The sequence below is a fragment of the Phoca vitulina genome, unplaced genomic scaffold (assembly GCF_004348235.1).
Source record: "Phoca vitulina isolate PV1807 unplaced genomic scaffold, GSC_HSeal_1.0 scaffold5, whole genome shotgun sequence".
Lineage (NCBI taxonomy): Eukaryota > Metazoa > Chordata > Mammalia > Carnivora > Phocidae > Phoca > Phoca vitulina.
Window position 1 is genome coordinate 33,852,596 of NW_022589708.1, and position 27,265 is coordinate 33,879,860.

The following is a 27,265-nucleotide window of genomic DNA, read 5'->3' on the forward strand; positions in this document are numbered from 1 at the left end:
TGGAAATAGCTCCGGGCTCCGTCCATCCTCCTCGTTTTCGCCCAATACTCGCAGCCCTCAGAGAGCCAACAAACGTCAGCCTCGACGTTTTCCCGCGCGAGGTATTTATTAATACTCTGGAGCGGGAAGGGGTGAACTTCGGGGTAAAGTATAGTTGTGCCGCAGGGTTTCTACTTGGCACTTTTCACCGGAAGACCGCGGTCAGGGTTGGGATTCCGCACTGCAAGCAAGATGCTGAAGTCCAAGACTTTCTTAAAAAAGACGCGGGCGGGCGGCGTGATGAAGATCGTGCGCGAGCATTACCTGCGGGACGACATCGGCTGCGGCGCGCCCGGGTGCGCGGCGTGCGACGGTGCGCACGAGGGGCCGGTCCTCGAGCCGCAGCCCCTGGATCCTGCGAGCAGCCTGTGTCCCCGGCCGCACTACTTGCTTCCCGACACCAACGTGCTGTTGCACCAGGTGCGTCGGTGGAGGGGCTGTCCGTGGTCGTCTCGGCACTACCAGGAGAAGGGGGTGTGACAGAATAGGGAAACTGAGGCCCACGGAGGAGAGTCTTGGACGTACTTAGGGAGAGGCAAACCGCATCTCGGGACCCTTGCCTCCTGTCTCCGAGGCCAAGTTTCTTTTCTTTGTATTTTTTTTTTTTTTTTTTTTTGAGTTCTTGGAGTCATAAGAATTTTAGATTAGTTTTCTAACTCCTGGTGTCTCTTCTGCCTTAGATTTTAAGTGTCTGGAGGCCGGGGACCTGGGCTTCTGTGGCCTCCAGCCTGCGAATCCCAGGCAGCTTGTAAGTGCCTACGAATGAAAACTGTGTGGGCCAACGTATTTCATTATTAGTGGACTTAATTCTACGAAGTTTTGTAATTAGTCTGTTTATATGTACTCTTCTCTAATAGACCTGAAGGGTTTTCTGTAGCAAAATAGCTCCTTAGTTTAATGTATACGTGGTTTTTTGTTTTTTGTTTTTTAATCGACAGGGTTTTATGTTTGGCAGAAACAATTTATCAGTGAACATAGGAAAATTTAAGTTTTCTTTCCTTATTATTATTATTATTATTTAAGATCGATGTTCTTGAGGACCCTGCCATCAGGAATGTGATTGTACTACAAACAGTTCTGCAAGAAGTGAGAAATCGGAGTGCTCCGGTATATAAACGAATCAGAGATGTGACTAATAACCAGGAGAAGCATTTCTACACCTTCACTAATGAGCACCATAGGTAGGGGGAAAATTATGTTAATTACCGGAAAACCATAGAATTAGCCAAATTTGGGGAAGGGTTCCTGGCAGTAATTGTGACATTGTCAGAAGTTTCGTACCTATGGGAGGATTATTTGGTTGTAACACAGTTGTACAGACATAATCCTCAGTGTACCTAAGGTACCTAGGCATTGATTAGATCAAACCTAGAACCAAGGTCTCCAGACTCTTAGGCTACTGTGGGTACTTTTGTTTCTAAAATGTTTTCATTTTGAATTCGTTTCAGCATGAGTTGAGCAATAAAATTTTGGAAAATGAGATTTCCCTAGGTTCCTGGAATACCATATTATTTGATGACCAACATAAATTGATAAAATGTAAGAGTTTATGAAAGAGAGGTTTAAAAATATAAAGCAGATTTATTATTAATGGGCTTTTAAAAGTTAAACAATACTTTTTAACTGATCATATTGAAGAAGATAGGGTTAAGAAATAGAATTCTTTGTTGTGTTTCAGATTGACACCCTTTGAACATAATGTGTGGTTTTAGAAAATATATTGCTATTTCATGTGTTACATAAATTATCTCTGTTGAGTTCTAGTATATCTTTATTAAATTAGGGCTTCTCAACTTTGGTATTATTGACATTTTGGACTGAATAATAATTTGTTGTGGGCAGGCTGTCTTATACATCATAGGATGTTTAGCAGCATTTTGTTCTTCTATTCACTACATGCCCTTAGCAACCCCATCTTCCCCCATCCACAGAGTTGTAACAACCCAAAATGTCTCCAGACATTGTCAAATGTTCCTGGGCAGTAAATCACCCCCAGTGGATTAGACAGTAGAATTCTGGTAATGAAATCTCATTGGAATATGCATATTTAAAAATACTTAATTTTTTAAGTATTCTCATTTCTATAGCCCAAATTTAAATATTATTCTTGTAAAAATCATTGGTAAAGCACTTGTCATTTTATTCCTAGCTTCTTGAAATTCAGAAACAGAAACTTGTTTTTCGGTGCAGAAAGACCAAGTTTTTGTGGAGCATTATCATCAAATTTTTAATGAGAGGTTAGCAGTTTTTCTGCTTAAGTGCAGTGAATAGAGCTTAGCAATACTGGCGTTGAAGGACACTTGGGCACATCTCATCCAAGATTGTATTGCTCAAGTCACGCTAAAACCAATTCAAAAGTTAATGATAGTGTCTGACTGATAAGCTTAAAGCATTAGCAAAGCCATTTAATGGTGAGGAATGAAGCTGTTCTAAAAACTATTAGTATAAATAAGTGTAAGATTCTAAAGTTGAATCTCTTAAGCGCTAAAAGTTTTTGTACCGAATTTTGTTAATTTTACTTAAATTTGGCTTTGAAAAATCAATTTAAGGAAGTAAGTATGCTGACATATTCGGGACTTTAGAGTGGATAGACTGTGAAGGAATATGCAGTCATTATTTGTATGTGGTCTTTCAGTCTCTAGATAAGTTCTGCCATTTATTGAGTGTTTACCACTGCTGATTTACATGTATTGTGTATTTAATGACTATAGAATCATATCATTAATCATCCTATTTGTAGCTTTTGGGAATTGTCATTAATCTGCAGTTCAAATAAAATCTTATTATCAAACCTGTGAAGTTTTATTATAGTTTAGTGGTTATTAAGCATTTATGTCCAAAGACTTTTTATATATTCTTATTTCTATTGATTTTTATTTGTTACTTTTTTTATATTTAGAGAAACTTATGTAGAACAAGAACAGGGAGAAAATGCTAATGACAGGAATGATAGAGCCATTCGAGTAGCAGCAAAATGGTACAATGAACATTTGAAGAAAATGTCAGCAGAAAATCATCTACAAGTCATCTTCATAACAAATGACAAAAAAAACAAAGAAAAAGCCATAGAAGAAGGAATACCAGCTTTCACTTGTAAGTCTAAATGTAAAAGCTGTTAATTTTTATATGCATTTGCACATATGAACTGCCATCAGGCCCTTGGTCAGATGTTCACTTAAACATTTAATACTTTCATATTCCTATATAACGCCATCTGATGTTTGCATTTTTAAATTTCTCAGCATTTCTCAGCCAAGTAAGTTGTGGTGCCCAGTGGATGTTAATTTCCCCATCACCCTTTGAAATTGGCTTAGCAATAAAAACTCATAGGACACCTGGGTGGCTAGACGGTTAAGCATCTGCCTTCGGCTCAGGTCATGATCTCACAGTCCTGGGATCGAGCCCCCGCATGGGGCTCCTTGCTCAGCAGGGAGCCTGCTTCTCCCTCTGCCTGCTCCTCCCCCTGCTTGTGTTCTCTCTCTCTCTCTCTCTGTCAAACAAATAAAATCTTAAAAAAAACCCAAAAAACTCATAGATATGCTTGACCCAATACTTCTGCTTTGACGTGACCATATCAACAGATATTATGGGTTTTAAAAAAAAAAGAAAACACTTTATCAAGAGCAAAACTTATTTTTCAGGTGAAGAATATGTAAAGAGCCTGACTGCTAACCCGGAACTCATAGATCGTCTTGCTTGTTTGTCTGAAGAAGGGGTATGTTTGAGTTAGTTTTATTTTGTTTTTGAAAAGTGAAAATATTAAAATGGCCACTTTGGGATCTTAAGTTTATAGTTAATCAAATTTAAAAATTGGAATATTGGTAGGTAAGCTGGAATTGAATAGGAGTTGGGTTATAAACAAGAGTGGCTGTAATAGGCTTATCAAAATGCCATTCCTAAAAGACTTGACTTTCTAAAATAGCACTGTTCACTGATAGACCCTCAGCAACCTGAGTTGGGCCTGTCACATGGTGGCACCATTTGTTTGATGAATGCATAAAGGAATCTGTGGCTGGTTTGTGAATAAGGTGTAAGTATTTGACAAAAAAAGACGTGGTGGGCATTGCAGACAGCATAAAGCTGTAGCATTAATCCTGAAGGAAGAAGGGAGGGTAGGGGCCAGCTAATGAAGATCTAGAATTTATTCTGTCGGTCAATAATTTTTAAACTGTCTTACTCTAAAGGGCTGCTGTGAAGAGAAGGTAGCAGGTAGGATTCTGGGCTCCCTACTTTATAATGGCAAGCTAAAGGAAATTAAAGGTGGATGAGAGTAGGCCTGGGAGGAATGGGGGAGAATGATCGAAAATGTTTATTTGAAAGACCACTCTAATTTCAATTTGTGAGCTGATGCATTGTGTCAAGGACAAAGTTAGAGGCAGAAGGAGGAGTAAAGGGATCCATGCAGTAGTGGAGATGGGGGGGCATGCTAAGTGAGTCATAAAACCTCATGGGCACTCACTTCCTTACATGTGAAGTGTATTTAACAGTAATGACTTCAAAGCATTGTTATGAAGATCAAATGAAATAATAACAGTAGTATTAATAAAATTTTTATCTCAATGCCTGGCATGTAGCTATGATAAATGTAAATGGCAGCTATTGTTATTATAGAAACAGGTTTTATGTAATAGAATATTAGATATCCAGTCTTTACAACATTTTCTTCATCCCTGCTTATCTTCAATCAACTACTTCACAAAACTGAAGTGAGAAAATAAGAGCTGGGCTTGATTTTTGAAATAGATTTAGGGACTGCTCTAACAGGTAGCCACTAGTTGCCTCTGGCTTTTTAGATTTAATTCAGATTAAAAATTCAGTTTCTCAGTTGCATTATTCACCTTTCAAGTGCTCAAGAGCGGCTTGTGCCCAGTGGCTACCATATTGGAGACCACAAAATCAATATTCCCCTCATCACAAAGTTGTTTTGGATAGCACTGGTTTAGAAGAGGAAAGAAAAAATCTAACATGGGTAATGCATAATATTTGATTGAGGACTGTGGTAGGGTAAGTGTAGGACATGGCGAAATCACAGCCAGTGCTGTTGTAATACAACATGTATGTTCTTCAGATTCACCGTGTCCTGCAAAATCATGTAGTAAAAGCAGCAGAGCTAATGGGAAAATGTGGTTGGGGCACACTCAGAAGTTTTGTGAAGTGGTGGAAATAGGGTTATCCAAATTTGGGCGAAAAGCTGTTAGAGAAGGTGAAGATGGTGTGGCTCATAAAACACACAGTAGTCTGGGGTAACAGATGTTTGAGAGGTGACTGTTTTGTGGATTCCTCTGCAGCTTTGTTCAGCTAGCTGCAGTTTTCTGTGTTCACCCAGTATTTTTTAATATAGCAGCTGCATTGGAACCAATTCATGTTTTCAAAACAAGCATTATGGGAGGACTGACTATACTTAGCACCTAACCCAGATTTGGGATGTCAAGGCAGAGACGTGAAGGATGTTAACTAAGCAAATTCGCTTCAAGACAAGGACATTTTAGCTGAGTTATATGAGGGAGCTAACCATCATAATAACTAGGGGAAGAGCATTTTACGCAGAGGAATCAGCAAGTAAAGGCTCTGAGATTAGAATAAGTTGGCAAGATCATGGAGTAGCTGGAAGAGTGCCTGGGATGGAGTAAGCAAGGGAGAAAGTGTTACACAGGAAGTCAGAAATATAGGCAGGGACCAGATCGTGTAGGATATAATGAGTCATGGTGAAAAAATTGGATTTTAGTCCATGAGTGCTGGGCAGATGTTGAGTGGGAGAATAAGATCCATTGGCTGCTCTAAGAGAATAGATTAGAAGCAGGGTCCTCCAGTTAGGAGGATATTTTAGAGCTCCATGGGAGACAAGACAGAAAATTGGACCATGGTAGGAGCAGTTAAGGTAGTGGGAAGTAGTCAGATATTGGTATTACTTTGGACATTGATGTTTTAGGGCTTGGTGTTAGATTGGATGGGGCTGTGAGGAATATGGGTGACCTTAGGTGTTTTGCCTGAGCAACCATATGAGTAGTATTGCTTCATTTACATAGGATGAAGGCAGGGAGCGGGATTGAGTGGAAAATCAAAAGTATGATTTTAGACATCTAAGTTTGAGGTAACTATTAGAGCTCTCGGTGGCTTTATGGTATGAGCAGTTGGATATGCAAATCTGTAGCTCATGAGGGAGTTTAGGACTAGAGATATAGATATATTAGAGATATAAATTTGGATCTTATCAACATATAGGCGGGGATTGCAGACATTTTTTTAAAAAAACAGGTTTATTGAGGTATAATTCACATACCATACAACCCACCTATTTAAAATGTACAATTTTTTGTATAGTTACAGGATAATGCAGTCATCACCACAATCTAATTTTAGAACATTTTCTTCCCTTTCAAAATAAATCCATATCCATTACCATTCAATCCCAATCTGTCCCTGAAATGCCCTTGCTTTAGCCCCAAGCAACTACTGATCTATCTTTGTAAACTTGCCTATTCTGCACATTTCATATAAGTGTGATAATGTAATATGTGGTCTTTTTTGATTGTTTTTGTTTCTCTTTGATACATACTTAGGTATGTGCAAGAGCACTTGCTCCATCATATGGTAATTTTAAATTTAACTTTTTGAGGAACTGCCATACTGTTTCCCAAAGTGTGTGCAGCAGTTTACATTCCCCCCAGCAATGTATGAGGGTCCCAGTTCCTCACTGATGTATGTGGGTCCCAGCTCCTCACCAATGTATGAGAGTTCCAGTTTCTCACCAATACATGTTGTCTTTTTCATTGTAACCATTTTAATGAGTGTCAGGTGATATCTCAATGTCATTTTGATTTGATTTACATTTCCCTAATGGCTAATGGTATTGAGCATTTTTTCATGAGCTTATTGGCCATGTGTATGTTATGTGTAATATATAGATGTGTATTTTAACTTATGTATGTGTGTGCATATGTCTCTTCAAATCCTTTGACTGGTTTTTAATTGGGTTGTCTTGTTATTACTAAGTTGTAAGAGTTCTTTTTGTATTCTGGATACAAGTTCCTTATCAGATAAGTGATTTGCAAATATTTCTCTTAAGCAAACTTTTTTTTTGTAAGGAATCAGATTGTAAACTTTTTTTTTTTCTCTTTAGCTTTGCAGGCTATATGGTCTCTATCATAAGTACTCATCTGTGCTATTGTAGCATGAAAGCAACCACCAACAATAGATAAGTGAATGAGAATGGAATGTAAAACTTAACTTACCAAATACAGGCAACAGGTTGGACTTGGTGCATGGACCTTAGTTTGCCTAACCCTGATCTAGGGAAATGAATATAGATAGAAAAGGGAAGAGGTCCAAGGGCTCAGCCCGTGGGTACTCCAGGAGAAGTCAGAAATATCAGGGGAACCAGCAAATGCGATCCAAAGGAAAAACAGGCGTGAAGTTCTTGGAAGCCAAGTAAGAAAATGTTTCAAAAAGGAAGGGGTGATCATCCAGGTCAAATGTTGCTAAGTCAAAAGTAATGAGGGGAACTGATGATTGGATTTAGCATTATGACATTTGCAGGGGGTGGGTACTATCCAGAGTAGTTTTGATGGTAGGGAGGCAGAAGTCTGAATAGAATAGATGAAAAAAATGGGAAGAGAAAATTTACAGCATGGTAACACCTCAAATGCTGTGGTGGGAAAGGAGAGAAATGAGGTGATTGTTGGAAAGCAAGAGGGATCAAGAGGTTTTGTTGTTGTTTTAAGTGGGAGGAAATGACGCAAGAGTAAACACAGGTAAAGAAAAGGGCCTATAACCAAGTCTTGAGACACTCCAACATTTAGAGATCAGGAAAAGGAGAATGGGCAGAGGAACCTAAGGAGGAGCTACCAGTGAAGTAGGACAGAAACCCAAGGAATGATGATTTCGATGCAAAAGTGTCTCAGGGAAGGAAAGGTCATTTAAAAAAGTCTTGATAAGACCGAGAACGGAGCACTGAAGTTGCTGAGATAGTATGTTATTAGTGACTTCAATAACAATAGCTTTGGTGACTGACAATGAAACTTGCTTATCGTGCATTCCAGAAAGAGTGCGGGTGAACACGTAGACACACAGCAATTATAGATAGTATTTTTGTGGCATGTTGGTGTGAAGCGGAACAGAGGATCAGGCCAGGAGACCCAAAATTAATTAACTAACTATATTTATTTATTTTAATAGGTCATGTTATTGCAAATTTATATGATGGTGTGAATGTTGTAGTAAGGGGGGATGGGAAATTTGATTCTAGAGAGAGAAGATCATTACAGGACAAAGTTCTTGAATGGAGGAGAGGAGACGGTAGGTAGGTAGTGCCCAGCTGAAAGAACAGAAACATTCTATTCATTGTTGCAGGAAAGAAGGCTGAGGTTTTGATATAGATGCAGGTAGGTGGGCAGATTCAGTGGCAGGAAGATGAAGTAGGTCTCTAGTGACTGCTTTTGATTCTCAGTATGGAGATTGCAGTCACTCATCTGAGAGTGAGGCAGGGAGAGGGAAATGGGAGAGTTAAGGAAAAAAAGGACTAAAGTAATCTCCCTGGAAGGTAGAAGATTGTGGGAAATGAAAAAGGCAATTAATTAAAGGAGCCAAGCAGTAAGGATTTTGGATGTTGAGGCCTCTAAAAATCCTGACAGGTGTGGTAGACCTAAAGCAGTCCCTATCCTAATTTTATCTTATATTCTTAACTATGTAATATATCCAAAATAAAAATAGCTTTTCTTGTACTTTCTGTAGCCACACTCTACTCATGGAGTTGAAACTTCAATATACCCTTTACTTACTTACCTACCCACCTGTTCACCTGACCTCCTTAACTACACACCTTCATTCTGGGAGGCCTGGGGTGGGAAGAGGGGGTGTGCAGAGTTTATTAGTGACATATCTGGCTAAATGCCAAAATTTAATGAAATTCAAATATTTATGTAAGTTGCCCTAAGAATAGAAAGCGTTTTTTCCTACTGTGCCTTATTCTCAAACTCACAGAGTTGTATGTACCATTCGTGGATGGTTTTTTAAAAAACTTTATTTAAATTCAATTTAATTAACATATACTGTATTGTTAGTTTCAGAGGTAGAATTTAGTGATTCATCAGTTGCATACAGCACCCAGTGCTCATTACTTCAAGTGTCCTACTTAATGCCCACCACCCAATTACCTCATCCCCTTACCCACCTCCCCTTCAGCAACCCCCAGTTCATTTCCTGTACTGAAGAGTCTCTTACGGTTTGTCTTTCTCTCTGTTTTTATCTTATTTTATTTTTCCTTCCCTTCCCATATGTTCATCTGTTTGGTTTCTTAAATTCCACATGAGTGCAATCATACGGTAATTTGTCTTTTGGGGTGTTTTATTTATTTATTTATTTATTTATTTATTTATTTATTTATTTGAGAGAGAGCATGTGTGTGCAGGGGTGGGGAGGGACAGATGGAGAGGGAGTGGGAGAATCTCAAGCAGACTCCCTGTTGAGTGCAGAGCCCAGTGTGGGGCTCGATCCCGGGACCCTGAGATCATGACCTGAGCCAAAATCAAGAGTTGAACAGTTAACCCAGGTGCTCTGTGGATTTTTTTTTTTAAATACCTGATAGTGATAATAATAGTTGTCTGTTGAGTGTAAGGAAGATTTACATACTAACTACATCTTGTGGTTTGCTCATTTCACAGAATGAAATAGAAAGTGGAAGAATAATATTTTCAGAGCATCTTCCTTTAAGTAAGCTACAACAAGGCATAAAATCTGGTACATACCTTCAAGGAACATTTAGAGCAAGCAGGGAAAATTACTTAGAAGCTACAGTATGGGTTCATGGAGACACTGAAGAAGATAAAGAGGCAAGTGTTGTGTACATAAATTCCATATACAATAAAACACTTTCTGTTCATGATTTTCTGTTCATGATTTTCTTTCATAAGTTTTTAAAATTTTGTAGGAGAATTTAAACTTACTCTATCCTTCTAGTTTATCAGCTTAAAGGCAGTTATGTGAGAGGTCATAGATAATAGAATGAATCACTTTCTTAGAGAGCTGCTTATGGAAGAAAAGAACTTTTTATTTACCCCACTTTTAAGAGAATAAAAATCTAATCAAACAATTAAGAAAATCATAGGATGCCTCTATTTTCTGTATTATGGCTAGTTATGGAAAATGCTATTTACATAACATATAAATGCTCCACTGGGCTTCACACGCTTTAAAGCAAATAGGAATCATTTTTGGGTGCTCACTATTTGCCAGATACTGTTCTACCTGCTTTGAATGCTGCATTTCATTTAATCTTCACCTGTGCCTATGAAAGCGGGTACTCTTTTTTCATTCTACCCAATTAGGACCCTGAGATTTAGAGAGAAGTTTTCCCAAGGTCTTTTTGGTGCTAATGTAAGAGTTATGGTGGAGCCATGAATACAACCTGTATTTTCTGACGGATTTTCTCTACTTGATATTGAGAAATTAAGAGGATGGGGTAAAGGGGCACTATAGAAGAAGAAAAAATACAAAGGAGAAATAGAGATACATAGAAACACTCAGAATATATCTTTCCTTCTGTTAGGTAATCTTCCCCTTACTATATTGCAATTAAAAATATCTGAGCACGTGCCATTTGCTGTTTTACACAGATAATCTTACAGGGACTTAAAAATTTAAACCGAGCTGTTCATGAAGATATTGTGGCTGTAGAACTTCTTCCCAAGAATCAGTGGGTGGCACCATCTTCTGTGGTTTTACACGATGAAGGTCAAAATGAAGATGATGTGGAAAAAGAAGAGGAGAGAGAACGCATTGTATGAAACCAAACAGGTTTATCTTTTGTCTGTGTAGCTTTGTAGAATTCATTAGTGTTTTAGCTTTAGAGCAAATTAAACAAATTTCCCTGCTTTCAGACTTACTGAATGAGATTATAGTTCTCTGGGTTTAATACATTTCATACACATAGTTGATTATTTTCCCTCAAATATTTAAATAGTCTTCTTTTAAATTATTATCACTTTGCTCAATAAACAGGTTTAAATATAGAAAGACTGTAACGAGTATGAAACTTGAATTCTGACGTTCAGGGACATGATCTGTCTGAATTAGGTTTGTCTGAATTAGTGAGGTTTAGGTAAATACAAATTGGAAATTTTATGCATTATTTTTATGTACTGTTAAAATTCCATCAGCATAATAGATGTACTTTGGGGCCCTTACATAAGGGTCAATTCTCTGTTACCATATTTATTATGAAGAGAATGCTTTCAGTTGTTTCTTATGATCTAAAGTCTACCTGCCATGACCCATTTATTTCTATATTTTAGGATTATAAGAACAATACAAATAGTTGGAATTCAAACATTAGTAGTTCTCCTTTTTATAAGAATTCTGTTCATTGTGCTCTGGAGTCTTATTATAGTATTATCCTTGTAGAGTCTAAGCCATAGGAGAGTGTTGAAATACCATGAAGTCCTTCGGCTATTTCTAATAAATAATCTTTTTATTTGGGTTTTTATTTTGGATAAGGAAGAACTTTTAAAGATACAAGTATTTTTAATGAATTAATAGATGCCACATGGCTATTTAAGGCAAACTACTACTAAAATCCTAGTCTACTAATTCCCAGATATGTGTGTGTGTGTGTAAATTCTCATATTAAAACTGAACAGTTGAGTTCTGACATATTTATTCAGTTATATTTATATTTTTTCTTTGTTTTTTGATTATCTGTTTTTGTAGTGTATTATTATTATGGAACTATTTCCATGGCTTGGTTTGGCATATTCTGATATAGAATTTTGAAAGCATCAAGATTCTGTAACTATGTCATAATTTACTGCGTGGAAGTATTAGTATCCATATTCATATTCTGATTTTAAAGAGAAATTGTCTCATTATACTTAGAGGAAAAATAACTGAACGTTTTTCTTTTTCTTTTTCTTTATAAATCTCAGCTTAAGACTGCTGTAAATGAAAAAATGTTAAAGCCCACAGGTAGAGTTGTAGGAATAATAAAAAGAAATTGGAGACCATATTGTGGCATGCTTTCCAAGTCTGATATTAAAGAGGTGAGTAGAGAGTGTGTTGCTGTGTAAATAAAAAATGATACCCATTAAATAGAACTTAGAGCCCTCCCCATGCCCCCAACCTCAGATTTGTGTGTCTGTGTGTAAAATCTTCTCTCCTAATTTTCTTTAGTCAAGAAGACATCTCTTTACCCCTGCTGATAGGAGAATCCCTAGAATTCGAATAGAAACCAGACAGGCTTCTGCATTAGAAGGACGGAGGATTATTGTTGCTATTGATGGTTGGCCCAGAAATTCCAGATATCCAAACGTAAGCTTGAATGATTTATATTTTTTTAGAATATCCAATTAAGAATTGGGTATAAAATTGCTTCTTTTAGTGAAAATAAAATCTGCTTTTGTAATAAAATTCATACTGAAGTACAGGAATATTTCACAAACTTACCTGATAAGTAGTACATCTTATTTGAAAATTAATCTTATGAAATTCCAGTGCAAATCATTTGATTATTTTTACTCAAGTTTCCTAACAAATAACTTTTGATAGTGGTTACAAAAATAGTGTTTGAAACCCAAGTAGATTCTACTAATTCTGAAGCCACTATATTTGAAGTAGCATTTTAAACTTAAAAGGTCATAGGAAATAGACAGCACTTCGCTACGTAAGAACTGAACTCTCAGGAAGTCTCCATCATAAATCACTTGAGCTTTATGGACTCATTTTTAAGAAGCGTTGGAAACATTTAGAAATACCAAAGTGATATATAAATGTCTAAGAATTTAATGTCATAATAACATATACCAAACAAAAAGCTGTAAAATTCACCTTTCTAATAATACCTTTTGGTTTTAGGGACACTTTGTAAAAAACTTAGGTGACGTTGGAGATAAAGAGACTGAAACAGAAGTTTTGTTGCTGGAGCATGACGTTCCCCATCAGCCTTTTTCACAGGCTGTTCTTAGCTTTCTTCCAAAGATGCCCTGGAGTATTACTGAAAAGGTAAATTGAAAAGAATGTAGTCACGTTATAAATTACTATATCTGAGCTAATTTGGTTTCTGTATGTGTTTTTAAACATGTAGAAACTGGGGCGCCTGAGTGGCTCAGTCAGTTAAGCAGCGTCCGACTCTTGATCTCAGCTCAGGTCTTGATCTCAAGGTTGAGTTTAAGCCCCACATTGGGCTCCAGGTTGGGCTTGACGCTGGGCATGGAGCCTACAAATAGTTAATTAAATAAGCAGAAACCATAGTCCTCTCCTCCCCCGCATTTAAGTTAGGTACAGAACTCTTAGGTATTACAAAAATTATTTATTTTACTGAAAGATACATTTTTCTGGGGAATCAACACTAGCTTACGTCAAATTATTCAAAGGTGAAGAAACCACAAGTTACAAATCATAATGTGTGGTTATTATTAACAAATAAAACAAAGTTCCTTTTAAAATATATAGAGAGAAATTATTGATTTCTTAAGAGCTATGTTTCATTTGTACTACCAAAATAGTTTTTTATTTTTTAACAATGTGGCATTTTCTAGGATATGAAAAACCGAGAAGACCTGAGACACCTGTGTGTTTGTAGTGTGGACCCTCCAGGATGTACTGATATAGATGATGCTCTACATTGCAGAGAACTGGAAAACGGAAATTTGGAGGTATTCTTGTTGTAGTGACGTTCCTATCCAAATATATAGTTCTGTTTTTGAGTTTATATTCTTTTGACCCATTATAGAATTTATGAATTATTCATGCCTAGTCACTTGCAACTACAGAGACTAATGGGGCATGTATCAGAAATTGAAATGGGAAATGTGGCCATCCTTTTTCAGTTTTGCTCCGTTTCTTCTCATTAGAACTCCATTAGTACCTTTACCCAGTTAAACATGTTGACATCCTCTTATTTTTATCTTTTTCAGGTTGGTGTTCACATTGCAGATGTTAGCCATTTTATTAGGCCAGGAAATGCTTTGGATCAAGAGTCAGCCAGAAGGGGAACAACTGTGTATCTTTGTGAAAAGGTACGTGGGTCAAATTTAAAATGGAATTTTGACACATGCTTGTAACTTTTTCCTCATCCATTTTATTTATTTATTTATTTATTTATTTTAAAGATTTTATTTATTTATTTGACAGAGAGAGCGAGAGAGCACAAGCAGGGTAACGTAGAGGGAGAGGGAGAAGCAGGCTTCCTGCCAAGCAGGGAGCCCGATATGGGGCTCGATCCCAGGACCCTGGGATCATGACCTGAGCCGAAGGCAGACGCTTAACCACCTGAGCCACCCAGGCACCCCATCCATTTTATTTTTAATAATTAAAATAAAAATATTTTAATAATAATAAAATCATCTGAGGTGTTTCCTGAGAAAGGTGTTTCCAGCCTCAGTATTGAGGTGAAATATGAGGAATAACTATTATGTGAGTTTTGCATTGTTAGATTGTAAAAACCATGGGCACTTTTGCATTCTTGAACAGTCTGGAATAGTACATGAATTAGCTATAAAAGACCTACATAGAAGAAGGTGGTCATAAATCAGTGAAAATAATGCAGTGTGTTTGGTTATTGAGTGGCCCAAATAACAAGTAGACTTGGTTGATGTAAATTGTTGTGTAGCATTTAACTTCCTAGCTCTGGGTAACTAGGGTATTTACTGTTGCTTCAAAAGTTTAGTCATGAGTCTGTTTTGTCATCATTTACCATGTCTTCTTTTTAAAGTAGTCTTCCATTAACTTACAGAGAAAAGTTGTGAGAATAGAAGGGACTGTTAAACTTAGTCTACATTGTCAGTGTTCTTCCATGTAGCTTTTTTCTGTAAAAGTTTTTTGGCTCTCTTTTTCAGTATGTTTAAAACACCATGTAGTTTGCGTCAGGCATTAGAGAAAGATCCAGTCGTAGAACTGTTAAGGCTTATGTCTGTTATCTAGTACAAACTTATTATATAGGGCAGAGATTGCAGACTTGGAGGACAGCTTGGTGGCTGTGGAGAGAACGCACACTTAGGTTCACTGACATGAAGTCCGGTTTCCTCTTGTTGTGTCCTGTTTGTAACAGTTGTGTGGAAATACTTTTCTAGAAATAGACTTACTTCTTATTTTCTCAGTTCTGTTCACAAAGACCTTTTTCCCCCCTTGTTAAATTAATACTATTGAGAATGAAGGGTCAAATAAATGTATGGGTATGGTTAAGTAATCTGCCACTCTATTTTTTTCTATTCCAGAGGATTGACATGGTTCCAGAGTTGCTTAGCTCTAATTTATGTTCCTTAAGATGTAATGTTGACAGGTATTTATGCATGTTTTTTCATAAGAGCATAGTATCTACTATTTTAACGGATTCCCATTAACAAACACTGTCTATTTTCCCCCATAGGTTGGCATTTTCATGTATTTGGGAAATGAATCACAATGCTGAAATCTTAAAAGTGAGGTTTACCAAAAGTGCCATTAATTCAAAGGTTGGTTTCATGGTTAATATTAAATGTTTAAAATCTTTGGTACTTTTAACAGTGTTACTAGATGGTTTTGAAAAAGTCAGGTTTACTAAATTAAATTTTTCCCAAATGTAGCAAGATCTAGTTTTTTCCAGTTATCTGCTTAATTTTGGATGCGGTTGCCTTGTATTCAGAAACTCACAAAGCCTGGATACTTGAGAAGACTAAGTAGATGACTTTTTGCCCTAATTCAGGAACGCTACTATTTGAAATTGTTCCAATGTATAAACTGGTCAGTATTTTCAAAGTTGTCATGCATACCATCTTGTGATACTCACAGATTTTCAGAGAAATGATGTCATAAATTTTCCTTGGATTTCAGCAGAACTAGCCTGAGGTCTCAGGTCAGAGAGAATGGAACCAGGCTAACATTCTCATCGTTCTCTTTTTTGGAAATCTGCCCAGATTCAGTTATGTTCTCACTTTGCCCTTGGTCTTTCTCTGACATTTGCCATCATCTAGTTGCTTTCAACAGTTTTGGATGAACTAGTGGTTGGAAAGGAAAGCAGTGTTGGACTGACAGATAGGGATGTATGAATGATTTAAGCCTTCCTCGATTTGTATTTTTAAAAAGGATGAGTTTAGTTTTCTCCCAGACTTGGTCAGTGTAACAAAGTTATATGAAAAAAGTTCAGTGCACATAAAACAGAAAACATTTTTAGAAGGGGACCTCTTAGTCCCTAGTAGATAACTTGGCTCTCCTAAGATTTCTGACCTGGCCTCCTGCATCATCTAACCCTCTTATGCTATTCCTGATTTTTACTTGGGACGCTACTTTTTTTTTTTTTTCTTTTTTAAGATTTATTTATTTATTTCAGATAGAGAGTGCAAGGGGGAGGGCAGAGGGAGAGAGAGTCTCAAGCAGACTCAGTGCTGAGCACAGAGTTGGACAAGGGGCTTGAGCTCACAACCCGGAGATCACGACCTGAGCCGAAACCTGACGCTTAACCAGCTGTACCAGCTAGGCGCCCCTACTTTTTTTTTTTTGATAAGCTAAAAAATGGTAGTTTTCCATAAGGTGTGAAATGGGAACAGAAGCACTATTTGTATATTTGGATTATAATTGGAAATTATTTGGGATTTTTTTTACTGTGATTGGTCTCATTTTTAGATACTTAATTTGGGATATTTCATAGTTTTTTCTGTAAAACATGATGTCTAGGCTATTACAGTATTCTTAATTATTTGTCATTGAGTAAGGAAGTAGTGATCATCTGGGGAGGATTTCACTTTACAGTCATTGTCACAGAATAATATGACTTTCCTTTTTATTTTAGTGTACTTAAGTATTTATTTGTTAACTGTGAAAGTAAAGTTTAAGCAATTTATTTACCAAAAAATGCTATCATTTTGTTTTGTTTTAAAAGATTCATTTACTTTTAGAGGGAGAGTATGAAGGGGGGGGAGAAGCAGAGGGAGACGGAGAGAGAGAATCCCAAGCAGACTCCCTGCTGAGTGCAGAGCCAGATCCCATGACCCTGAGATCATAATCTGAGCCCAAACCAAGAGGTAGATGCCCAACAGACTGAGCCACCCAGGCACCCCCATTTTGTTTTGTTTTAACGTAAGTTTGCTTATGTTGTGTAGTGCATCAGATACAAATTAATGAACCAAAAACCATAGGTCTGCAGTATAAATATTATAGCTAGGACTCTCTCTCTTCTTATTGATTTTAGGTTTTCCAAAATCATAGATTTTATGTACTGCAAATATGAAATTACACTAAACCAGTTTTTTTTTACATTTTTTAAGAATTTTTTTAAATTTTTAATTTTTTTTAAAGAGCGAAGAGTGGGGGGCAGGGAGGGACAAAGAGAGAGGGAAAGAGAGAATCTTAGGCAGGCTCCACACCTAGCATGGAGTCCCATGTAGGGCTTGAGCTTACAACCCTAAGATAATGACCTGAGCCGAAATCAAGAGTGGGCCACTTAACCGACTGAGCCACCCAGGTGCCCTATAAACCAGTTTTTATAAGAATTATATTAACATACGGTTTTCCTTTTAGGCTTCCCTTACATATGCTGAAGCTCAGATGAGAATTGATTCTGCAGCCATGAATGATGATATTACCACTAGTCTCCGTGGACTAAATAAACTAGCTAAAATTTTGAAAAAAAGAAGAATCGAAAAAGGGTATATTTCAAAAATATTTATTAAGAAGTGTCTTTATTGTGGTAATAAGATAACCTGTGAACTCTTCAAAGTGTTTTATCCTGGACAGTGACAGATTATTTAATGAGCTGAATAGAAAGTCAGGCAGAGACATTCTTTTTCTTCTAGCTCTGCCTTTGTAATTTATTATGCTAAGGAGTTAAAGATCTTAGAGAAAATTTCAAGGGAGGCAGGAGCTCCTTAAGACTTTTCTATGGATTGTTTCTAATTTTAGTTAGAATATTGAACATTGGTTTTTAGACATTTAATAAATGTAGACGAACTTCTTCTTCCACTTGAGAGTTTGAAGTGATTTGAGACACCTTCATTTTTTAAATGATTCAAACTTATACAGAAGCAGTCTGCCCAAAGATCTGATAGCTAGTAGCAGATGTGTGTCTTTTAGCTATTATATAATGGGATTTGCCTAGCTACAATAGTATAAGATAAGGAATATCCAAGTCCCCAAACTTGTTGAAGTAAAGTAGTTAAAAGAAATTTGATTTTTAAAAGACATCATCAACCATCAGAGTAAAGCAAGTACATGAACCTTTCAGATGTTGGTCTTGGGTTCCCATGCCCATCCAGGGTAGGGTCACAGGTGGTTACTAAAAGTGCTTTTGTTGGGGAGTACAAACTCTAAATCTGTGCTCTTTCAGAAGATGTGCCTATTGTCTATTTAAATTAAAATTCATTAAAATGAAAGAAAATAAAGAATTTAGTTCCTGAGTCACACTAGCCACATTTCAAATGCTCAGTAGCCACTTACGGCTAGTGACTACCATATCGGACAGTGTAGAGATAGAGAACATTTCCGACGCTGCAGAAAGTTCCACTGGACCGCGTTCTTCCAGGTGGTTATGCTGAGCCATCTTTATCTCTACTCACAGGTCAGTTTTCTGGGAATATTCAATGTGATCCTAAATATAAAACTTGCAGCTGTGTAAGGATAATTTGGATGCATTAAACCCAAAGAAACTAAAAAGGACACAAAACAACACATTTTTCAGCAAGTGTTTGTTCATCAAAGCTTTACAGTATGCAAGACATCAGAAGAAAGTTTGTGGAAGATATTTTTAGAAAGTTTGTTTTAAAAGCAAAATGAATAAAATGCAAATTGAAAACATTTATTTTGGTAGTTTTAAATGGTAAGAGAAATTTGCATTAGTAACTAGCCTCTCCTGATTAGTAAGGGAAAGATAATTTTTAACTTCAAAAACTGTCTCTACTTTTAATTTTGTAACTAGATAGTCGTGTACTGGTAAGGACAGGTCATTGAGTCTTCTCAGCCGTAGGTGAAAATTGAGAAGACAATCAGTAAAAAAATTGGTATTTTTTACTTTCTTAAAGGATATGTTCTGTTTTATATTTATTTTATGTGTATCTTAAAGGATGAATATTATGGATTAAAATGTTATCCATAACATTTTAAGTGTTTTATGAAGAAAAAAATCAAAATGTGATTACTATACCTTGCTTTTTAGGTCAGATGTATTGATAAACAGACTAAATCTAGTGTAGAATCTTGTAAAGACTGCATGGCAAGAAAGGAATATTTGTCAAGATTCTCTTTCTAGTATTCCTTTGGTGGTTCTTCTAATAGAGCTGAAGAATTGAGGGAAAAGGTGAAGAATTAGCTTGCACCATCTCATCTTTTTTTTCTCCACTTTCCCCCCTTCTCCATGATTGTTTAGGGTTACCCAACTTCATTAAAATTCTTTAAGTTGGTTTGAAGCTAACCTGATGGAAATAGCATGGAGGTGTGAAGAAACCTGACTCGCCTTGTTGGAATTTACTTTTCACAGGAGAACTTGGGAACTCATTAAGTGAACCATTCCTGTAAAGCATTTAGTCTAATATGTTATCTGACACGTAGCACTCCGTATCAATAGCCTCAGTATGTGTACATATCAGGGTAGTAGTTTATCAGTCTCTTCGCTGGCTCAGCGAATGTGGACGTACTTTTGAACTGTGGATCTTCTGATGGTACTTATCTATGTGTGGCAGCTTCCCTTTTGCCTCTCTCTCCATCATCCCTCACCCCAATACATTGTTTTCTGTAATAAATAAAATTCTGCCAAGTTACCTTCTTTATTTATAAAAGTGATTACAAACCCATGTAGTTCAGTAAAAACTCAGTGTGGGTACAGAACATACTCAAAATCTCAGAAGCACAAGGACTCATATTTTGTTGTGTTACTGTTGTGTCCCCTCTCTCTCTCTCTTTTTTTTTTTTTTAAAGATTTTATTTGAGAGAGAGCACGAGCGGAGGGGAGAGGCAGAGGGAGAAGGAGAAGCATGCTCCCCGCTGAACAGGGAGCCTGACACAAGGCTCGATCCCAGGACCTTGGGATCATGACCTGAGCTGAAGGCAGACACTTAACTGACTGAGCCACCCAGGCGCCCCTGTTGTCCTCTCTTTTTAAATGCATTTTAGATGTGTAAGATGCAAAGCTGTCAATGAAAATAGAACATAAAACTTAGCAGATGGTCTTAAAGCCTTCAGAAGAAAAACTATTACTCACTTGCTATCATCATTTTCCCTTTTAAAAGCATCACTTCCAGAATGATACCTGTTATTGGCTCACTTCACTAAATTTACATCTTTAATTTTTATTCAGGGCTTTGACTCTTTCTTCTCCAGAAGTTCGATTCCACATGGACAGTGAAACTCATGATCCTATAGATCTGCAGACCAAAGAACTTAGGTATGTAAATTTTTGCTGGGCCATAGATAGGATTTTTATTTTAAATGTAATATCTAGTGTATATATTAATAAACAAAACATATTTGTACCCCAAATACCTATTTCTAATAGGGTTATGGTGTCTGTAGATCTTTTGGAGTTAGGATATACAGAGAGCAGTAAATGTGATTTTGTTTTTTAGTTTTTCTTACATAAAACTGAGATAAGTATTATAATAGAAGAATTTCCAATTTGAATTGGTCTTGATGTGTGGTGTATTAGAACTTGACTAGTAATAGTTGTGGTAAGTAAGAGATTGCCCTGGTTAATTTCTTAAGTATTTAGTGTAGAAGAGCGTATTGTACAAATATGTACAAGACCTTGTGCTTTAAAGCCAGACTGCCTCGGTTTGAATCCTGTTTCCAATAACTCCAGACAAGTAATTTGACTTTTTTACACCTCAGTTTGTTGGTAAAATAGGACTGATAATGGTACCTACGTCACTGGGTGTTGTGAAGAGTGCTCAGATGTTATTGTTGTTACCATTGTATTGATTTGGTTTAGGTTTAGGAAGCAGGGCTGTTTTTGGTTAAATCAGTTAGGCCTCTTTTCCATGCCTTTTATAAGGTAATTCTAAAATGAATGTGCATTTACACTTTTCTTAGTAGATGACCAAGGTTTAAAAATGAGAATATACTCAAATTTCTTAGTTAGGACCAGTGTGTGCTTTATAGTAGAGCTATTAGAGCTAAAATTAAAAAATACTTTTGGGAGAACTTTTATATAAATAAAACTAATGCTAATGTGAACAGTGAGCCTAATACGAAGAGGTTTTTTGAGGAAAATGTCGAATCTAACTTTGTCAAAGTAGAACATCGCCCCTTCTTACCAAGAAGAAGACAACACATTTCTAAGAGATTGTCTTTAGTCTTAAAGGTATGATTGGAGGTCTTCCTAATATTTAAAAAATTAATATACTTTAGGAATCTAGTCAAGAAGTTTATAAGATGAATGAAACTTGAATTAAAGATTAATATAATGCCCATTCAGTGACTTGGGAAAAAGAAAGTACAATTTACAACAGAATACAGATCATTTACTAACCTAAGTTTTAAATAGACATAGACTATAGAGAATAAAGAGCAATATCAAATTGGCTAAGAGTTTTGAAGTCAGTTTTGTGGGCTTGGGTCTTGTTACTACTAACTCCAACTTTGAGCAAGAGAATAATGTTACACATCCTTAGTTTTCTCATCTGCAAAACAGGACTAACATAAATCTCTATATGGATACAGATAGATCAATATTTTACAGCATAGTGCAATGCCAGGCCAATAATAAATACCCAGAATAGCTATTGCAAATATTTCTTCATTTTGGTGATTTATTGGTGAAAATTTTAATTTTTTAAGCCCAAATTTGTATGACCTAAATAGTTTTTCATTCTTATTAGTAAACTTTATTTTTATGGATTTATAATTAAGTAAAAATCTCTTTAGATTTAATAAAAGAAGGTGAAAATTCTTTTGGTTTAGATTTTATATATTATTAGAGTTAGTAAAGGTTCTATTATTTAAATGCAATTTAAAAGTCTCTCGCATGAGATTTACTCATGCAGTAGATGTATAGTAAGAGATTGTCAGCGTAGCATCTGAGAAATGAGTGTTAGGTTATGAAAAATATACGTGTGCACACACGCATACAGATGTTTACGTAGGAAATACTTTTATTGTTTCGTTGGTAGAAAAGGTAGCCTGGGAATAAATGTGATCTATAAAAGTCTCAGAATCTTTTTCCTTATTTAATGATTTCTCCATTGGCAGGGAAACAAATTCCATGGTGGAAGAATTTATGTTACTGGCCAATATCTCTGTTGCAAAAAAAATTCATGAAGAATTTTCAGAACACGCCTTGCTTCGAAAACACCCAGCTCCCCCTCCGTCAAATTACGAAATTCTGGTTAAGGCAGCTAAATCCAAGGTAAGGTCGCATAGTTTGCAAAATCATCTGTATTTGAGTTGTGATCTGTCCATTGTACTAAACAATCTATATTTGCGTCTGCATGAAAGTTTCCATTGTTTTCTGATGCAAAAATATGCCAGTGGTACTTTTGATTAAGAAAAAAAAATCATCTAACTTTAAAATCATTTGCTGAATAAAATCCTTTAATGTCTTTAGAGAGCACCCTGTGCTACAGCCAGAAGTTCCACACTAAGTTATTTGCAGTATCCTAAACATATGAAGCTCTTCCATATCTCTTTGCCTTTATACGTGTTCTTTATGCCTGTATTATTTCATGCCTCCTCTGAACTGCCTAACTTGAGAGACTTAGAAATAATTGTTTTCCCTCTTATCTTTAACTCAGTTAAGCCCTCTTTATATCATGTCCCTAAGAAAGAAGTCCATTTATTGCATACATCGGGGAAAAGGAAAAACATAGGAAGGCTACTGTATCCTCCCCCTCATTTAGGCATAATTACCCTTACCCTTGTGGTGACTGTGGCTTACATTGGTTTTCTTTGGATCACTTGTTCAGGTCCCATCTCTCCTGTCCAGATGAGGAGCTGGAAGTAGTGTGGGGTCTCAGGGTATTATTCTAACAGAATGATGTTGGTTTCTGATTTTTCAGATCTTTATGGTGGGCCTCCTACCCCTATCCATCAGAACAGAATCAACTTCTCCTCTGCTCTAAGGCTTATGCTGTAAATTGGAGAATTTTCTCCTACTATCTTATTTCTTCCTTAAGACCTGGGTAGAGCAAGGAGGATCTAAGTATATTTGCCTCATCTCCCAAAATAGAACACAGCAGTTTGATGTATCAGCATATTGAGCTGTAGTGACCAATACAGTTTTATTTTGCCTCTGGCCTTTACTTCTACCTTGAATGGAAGGTAAAGAAATATCTGCAGAGGAAAACCAGACATGCTAGAAAGAAACCAGATCTGCTTTGATTTTTTTTTTTCCTACCCCAACAAAGAACAGGCAGGCACAAATGGGACTTTGAGAATCGCACTACAGCTACCACCATCCTTTCCCTTTGAAACTTCTTCAGACTGTTGGTACTTCAGTACCTTTAGACACATTCAGAAAATATTAAGCTTTGATGTTGCACAAAACAATCATGACTTTTTATAAGCTATTTTTAGTTCTCCTAGGTTAAGGACAAAAGATGTAAATACTTATTATCTGGTCAAAAACACCATATTTGTTCTGTCTGATTTTGTTGTATTTTGAAGACACCATGGTACTGATTTTAAAATGTTTAATAGGGTGCTTTTTCCCTCTTCTTTACTCTCAGAATTTGGAAATTAAAACTGATACAGCCAAGTCCTTGGCTGACTCTTTGGACCGGGCAGATTCTGCGACTTTCCCGTATCTCAACACTCTCTTGAGGATCTTAGCCACTCGCTGTATGATGCAGGCTGTGTACTTCTGCTCTGGAATGGATAATGATTTTCATCACTACGGCTTAGCATCGCCGATATACACACATTTTACTTCACCCATCAGAAGGTATTTTTTCCTGATAAAATTATAGGAGATAGAAAATAGTTAATTTTGAATTGTAAAAAGCTATTTTAATGCTAACATAGCATGATTCTTATTTCTCCTTCATGTATCTAGATATGCAGACATCATCGTCCATCGGTTGTTGGCTGTGGCTATTGGGGCTGACTGTACTTATCCAGAGTTGACAGACAAACACAAGCTTGCAGATTTATGTAAAAATCTCAACTTCCGGCACAAAATGGCACAGTATGCCCAACGGGCATCAGTGGCTTTTCATACCCAGGTATTTGCCTTCTGTCAGTAATATTAGGGGAGATGACGTTTTGTTCACTTTCAATTTAATTTCAAAATACTTTTTGTTAATTTCAAAAATATTGTAAGACAGTCCTTGATAAGGCTATATGTTATTTTACAGTTGTTTTTCAAAAGCAAAGGAATAGTAAGTGAAGAAGCCTATATTCTATTTGTAAGAAAGAATGCTATTGTGGTGTTAATTCCGAAGTATGGTTTAGAAGGTACCGTCTTTTTTGAAGAAAAGGACAAACCAAAGCCAAGGCTTATTTATGATGATGAGGTACAGTATTTTTAATGGTTTTATTTGGGGTTTTTTTGGAGTGGGTACTTTTTCTTTGAGGGTACCTAGAAAGGATAAAATTATTTTTTGTATCCTACAGAACTTAATTGCACAGACTAATAAGCTTATTCTGTTCATAATTTCTCACTTCAGTGTATCATCCCACATACAGATGTTGTCCTTGATTTGTTTTACACCATGTAGTTTCCTCCTCTAAGAAAAACTTGAATTATGCTTTGCACAATTGGACAGATGCATGAAAGTAAAGGAATAAATGGCTGCTTAGAGCTCAGACAGAGGAATTTTTTAAGCCTGTTTCCAATGTTTCTTGTCTGACACAATCTCTACTTCCCTAACTTTAATAGAACTACAAAACAGCATACTTTGCCCACAGTACCTTTTCCTCTGGTAGACCAACAATTTGCTAATTAATGGGGTGGAATCTTGAGATTAATGAACATATATATTGGGACCATCTTACTGAAAGGGGGAAGTATACACATAAATAGGTCATGTATTAGTGAAGTTACTAGGTAAATGGTTTTTGTAATATTGCACACCTAGATGCTTATTAAATATGGAAATAATTTTTTAAACTTACTTTTAATGTGAAACCTCAAGATAAGACAGCAATTTAAAATTGTAAAATGTGTTTTGTTTAGATACCTTCCCTTAAAATAGAGGATACAGTGTTTCATATATTTGATAAAGTTAAAGTGAAAATCATGCTAGACTCATCTAATCTTCAGCATCAGAAAATCCGAATGTCCCTGGTAGAACCACAGGTAAGACCAAACTTCACTGTCCATGTTGTAATGGTATAAAAAAGTATATATTGTGTGAAAGAGAAGGATATAAGTTATTTCTGTTCAAGAATAGAGAAATCTCGTAGGTAGTGTGGGAGCCAGATATTTGCATAGCAAATTGTTTTCTCACCAATTTCCCTAGGCTGTGGGATCCCAGACATTTGGGATTTTTTGGAAAACGTCCTCAGTACCAAAGGCAGAGAGCTGTCTGGGATCTCCTCCCTGGTCCCTTTTCACTTTTATCAGTTTTGAAATCTGCACTTTTAAAGATTAAGTATGTTTCACCCTAAGATACTAGTTCTTAACCTTCTGCGCCAACACACCGAGGCCCCTGATGCTGACTGTTACAGTGGTCAGCTAGGATAAACTGGACGTGTTCTAGTTAAACCACACTTTCCAAATGACATGCTTCCCACCCATCGAGACTATGTCTGTCTTTTACATTTTTGAGCCACTACTTATGTGTGAAATATGTATACTTTGTGTGGAAGACCTTTATTAACCTCCTTTCCCCTTCTCTCCCTTGACATCTTTTTAAACTTGAAAGTGTCAGTGGGGACGGAGAAGATGAGAATGAGATTTATTCTTTATTTTATGCTTTTACTCACCTTATCTTTCCGTTTGCATTACTTTAGATACGAGGAATAAGCATTTCGGCTAATACTCCAAACATGGACATTGATGAACCAGAGAGAAAGAAGAAGAAATGTGAGAAATAGCTACAGTCAACAAAGAAACTTCGAAGACTGGTTTCCTTAAAAAAACGAAAAAAAAAAAAAAAACCCAAAACAAAAAACCTTGAGAGAACACTTTTAAACCTAGGATGTGTGTAATACAGTTTGTTACTTTTAAATACATTGTAATGGTTTTAAAAATTTGCATTTTTATTGAACTGTTTGTTGACTGTCTGTCCCATCATGGTACTTCATTTCTAGATTGAACTGAACTAATTATGCATAAAAATTCAATTGAATATCCATCACTTAAATAGTGACAAGATAGCAACCTCAGGGATCTGTAAAGACCGTTTAAGTGGAGCATTCATCTGCTCACTAAAGAACAGATTAATTTAAGTAATTTGATTATTTAATATTGATAGAAAAAAACTATCATTTTCCTGTGGAGGAAAACAGAACATTTTTAGAAGTCAGGAACAATGTGTTCTTCCTAACTTGAAAGCTGTCCATGTTTGATATGGTAGTTTTTAGATTTCAAGACAATGACATCAAGATTTGTCAAGGAATATTCAGTCCTTTGCCATCTTTAATTTACCTAATTTGTATGAAGTGTTTCCTGTTAAAAGCTTCCTGCATTTTTTATTAGTGGTCCTTGAACAGCTGTGTTTGGGAATTGAATGTTGTAGGAAGGCAAGAAGAAGGATATTTGAGCTGACTAGAATAAGTTGTTTTTAATACCAGATAATAAGTATGATCATCATCATCCTTGACCTTTAAGCTCACATCTCCCCCAAAATAAGGCATTAGGGCTCAAAGAGCAAATAGAGATGGCACTTTTTTAAACGTCTGCATTATGTTATTTATAAAAAGTAGGTCATGAACAGCTTTTAAACTGTGTATGTATCAGGTTTTGTAGGAAAGGGGGGATTGTGTAAGGACATATTAAGGGGAACAGATTGAAGTAAATATTATGATTTGGTATGCCTTGTTCATCACAAAGATTGGTAATTATTAAGTGTTTTTTAAGAATATTTTGAGATAGTTACCTTACAACATTTTACTTTGCTTATTCATTTTCTAAAGTACTTGCAATGTACCAGGCTCATCACGGAGTCAAGTAAACTATCTCTGCCTTGAAGGAGCTTGCAGTCCAGTGAGAAAGGACCAGCAAATAAATCAACAGGTCTACTGAGTGGGAATAATGACCATGTGTCCAGTCATTTAGGCCCTCAGAGATTAAGTGATTGTTCCAGTCTCCTACTACTGAGGAAAACATCCATATCTTGAGGCAGAACTTGTTTCAGTTGAACGAAGATAACTTTGAGTGATCTTGGGACCAAGTAAC

The 27,265-nt window shown here is 36.4% G+C and overlaps 1 protein-coding gene across 4 annotated transcripts; it reads left to right on the plus strand.

The window, feature by feature from the left end:
• Positions 1–26,118, plus strand: DIS3 (DIS3 homolog, exosome endoribonuclease and 3'-5' exoribonuclease). 4 transcript variants are annotated; one of them, XM_032402872.1, is made up of 22 exons: positions 1–459; positions 720–787; positions 1,063–1,220; positions 2,939–3,132; positions 3,681–3,754; positions 9,699–9,866; positions 10,650–10,814; positions 11,958–12,071; positions 12,202–12,339; positions 12,883–13,029; positions 13,566–13,682; positions 13,944–14,045; positions 15,243–15,307; positions 15,395–15,479; positions 17,521–17,648; positions 20,288–20,374; positions 22,177–22,333; positions 23,652–23,866; positions 23,978–24,146; positions 24,279–24,437; positions 25,100–25,222; positions 25,879–26,118. In XM_032402872.1, the coding sequence occupies exons 4-22, from the start codon at positions 3,039–3,041 to the stop codon at positions 25,960–25,962; spliced, it is 2,391 nt and encodes a 796-aa protein (XP_032258763.1). In that variant the 5' UTR covers positions 1–459; positions 720–787; positions 1,063–1,220; positions 2,939–3,038; the 3' UTR covers positions 25,963–26,118. The 4 variants fall into 4 exon arrangements, with proteins under 4 accessions (XP_032258763.1, XP_032258767.1, XP_032258764.1 ...); XM_032402876.1 differs by lacking the exon at positions 1,063–1,220 and having other exon boundaries at positions 137–459; XM_032402873.1 differs by lacking the exon at positions 720–787 and having other exon boundaries at positions 137–459.
• The last annotated feature ends 1,147 nt before the right edge of the window (positions 26,119–27,265 follow it).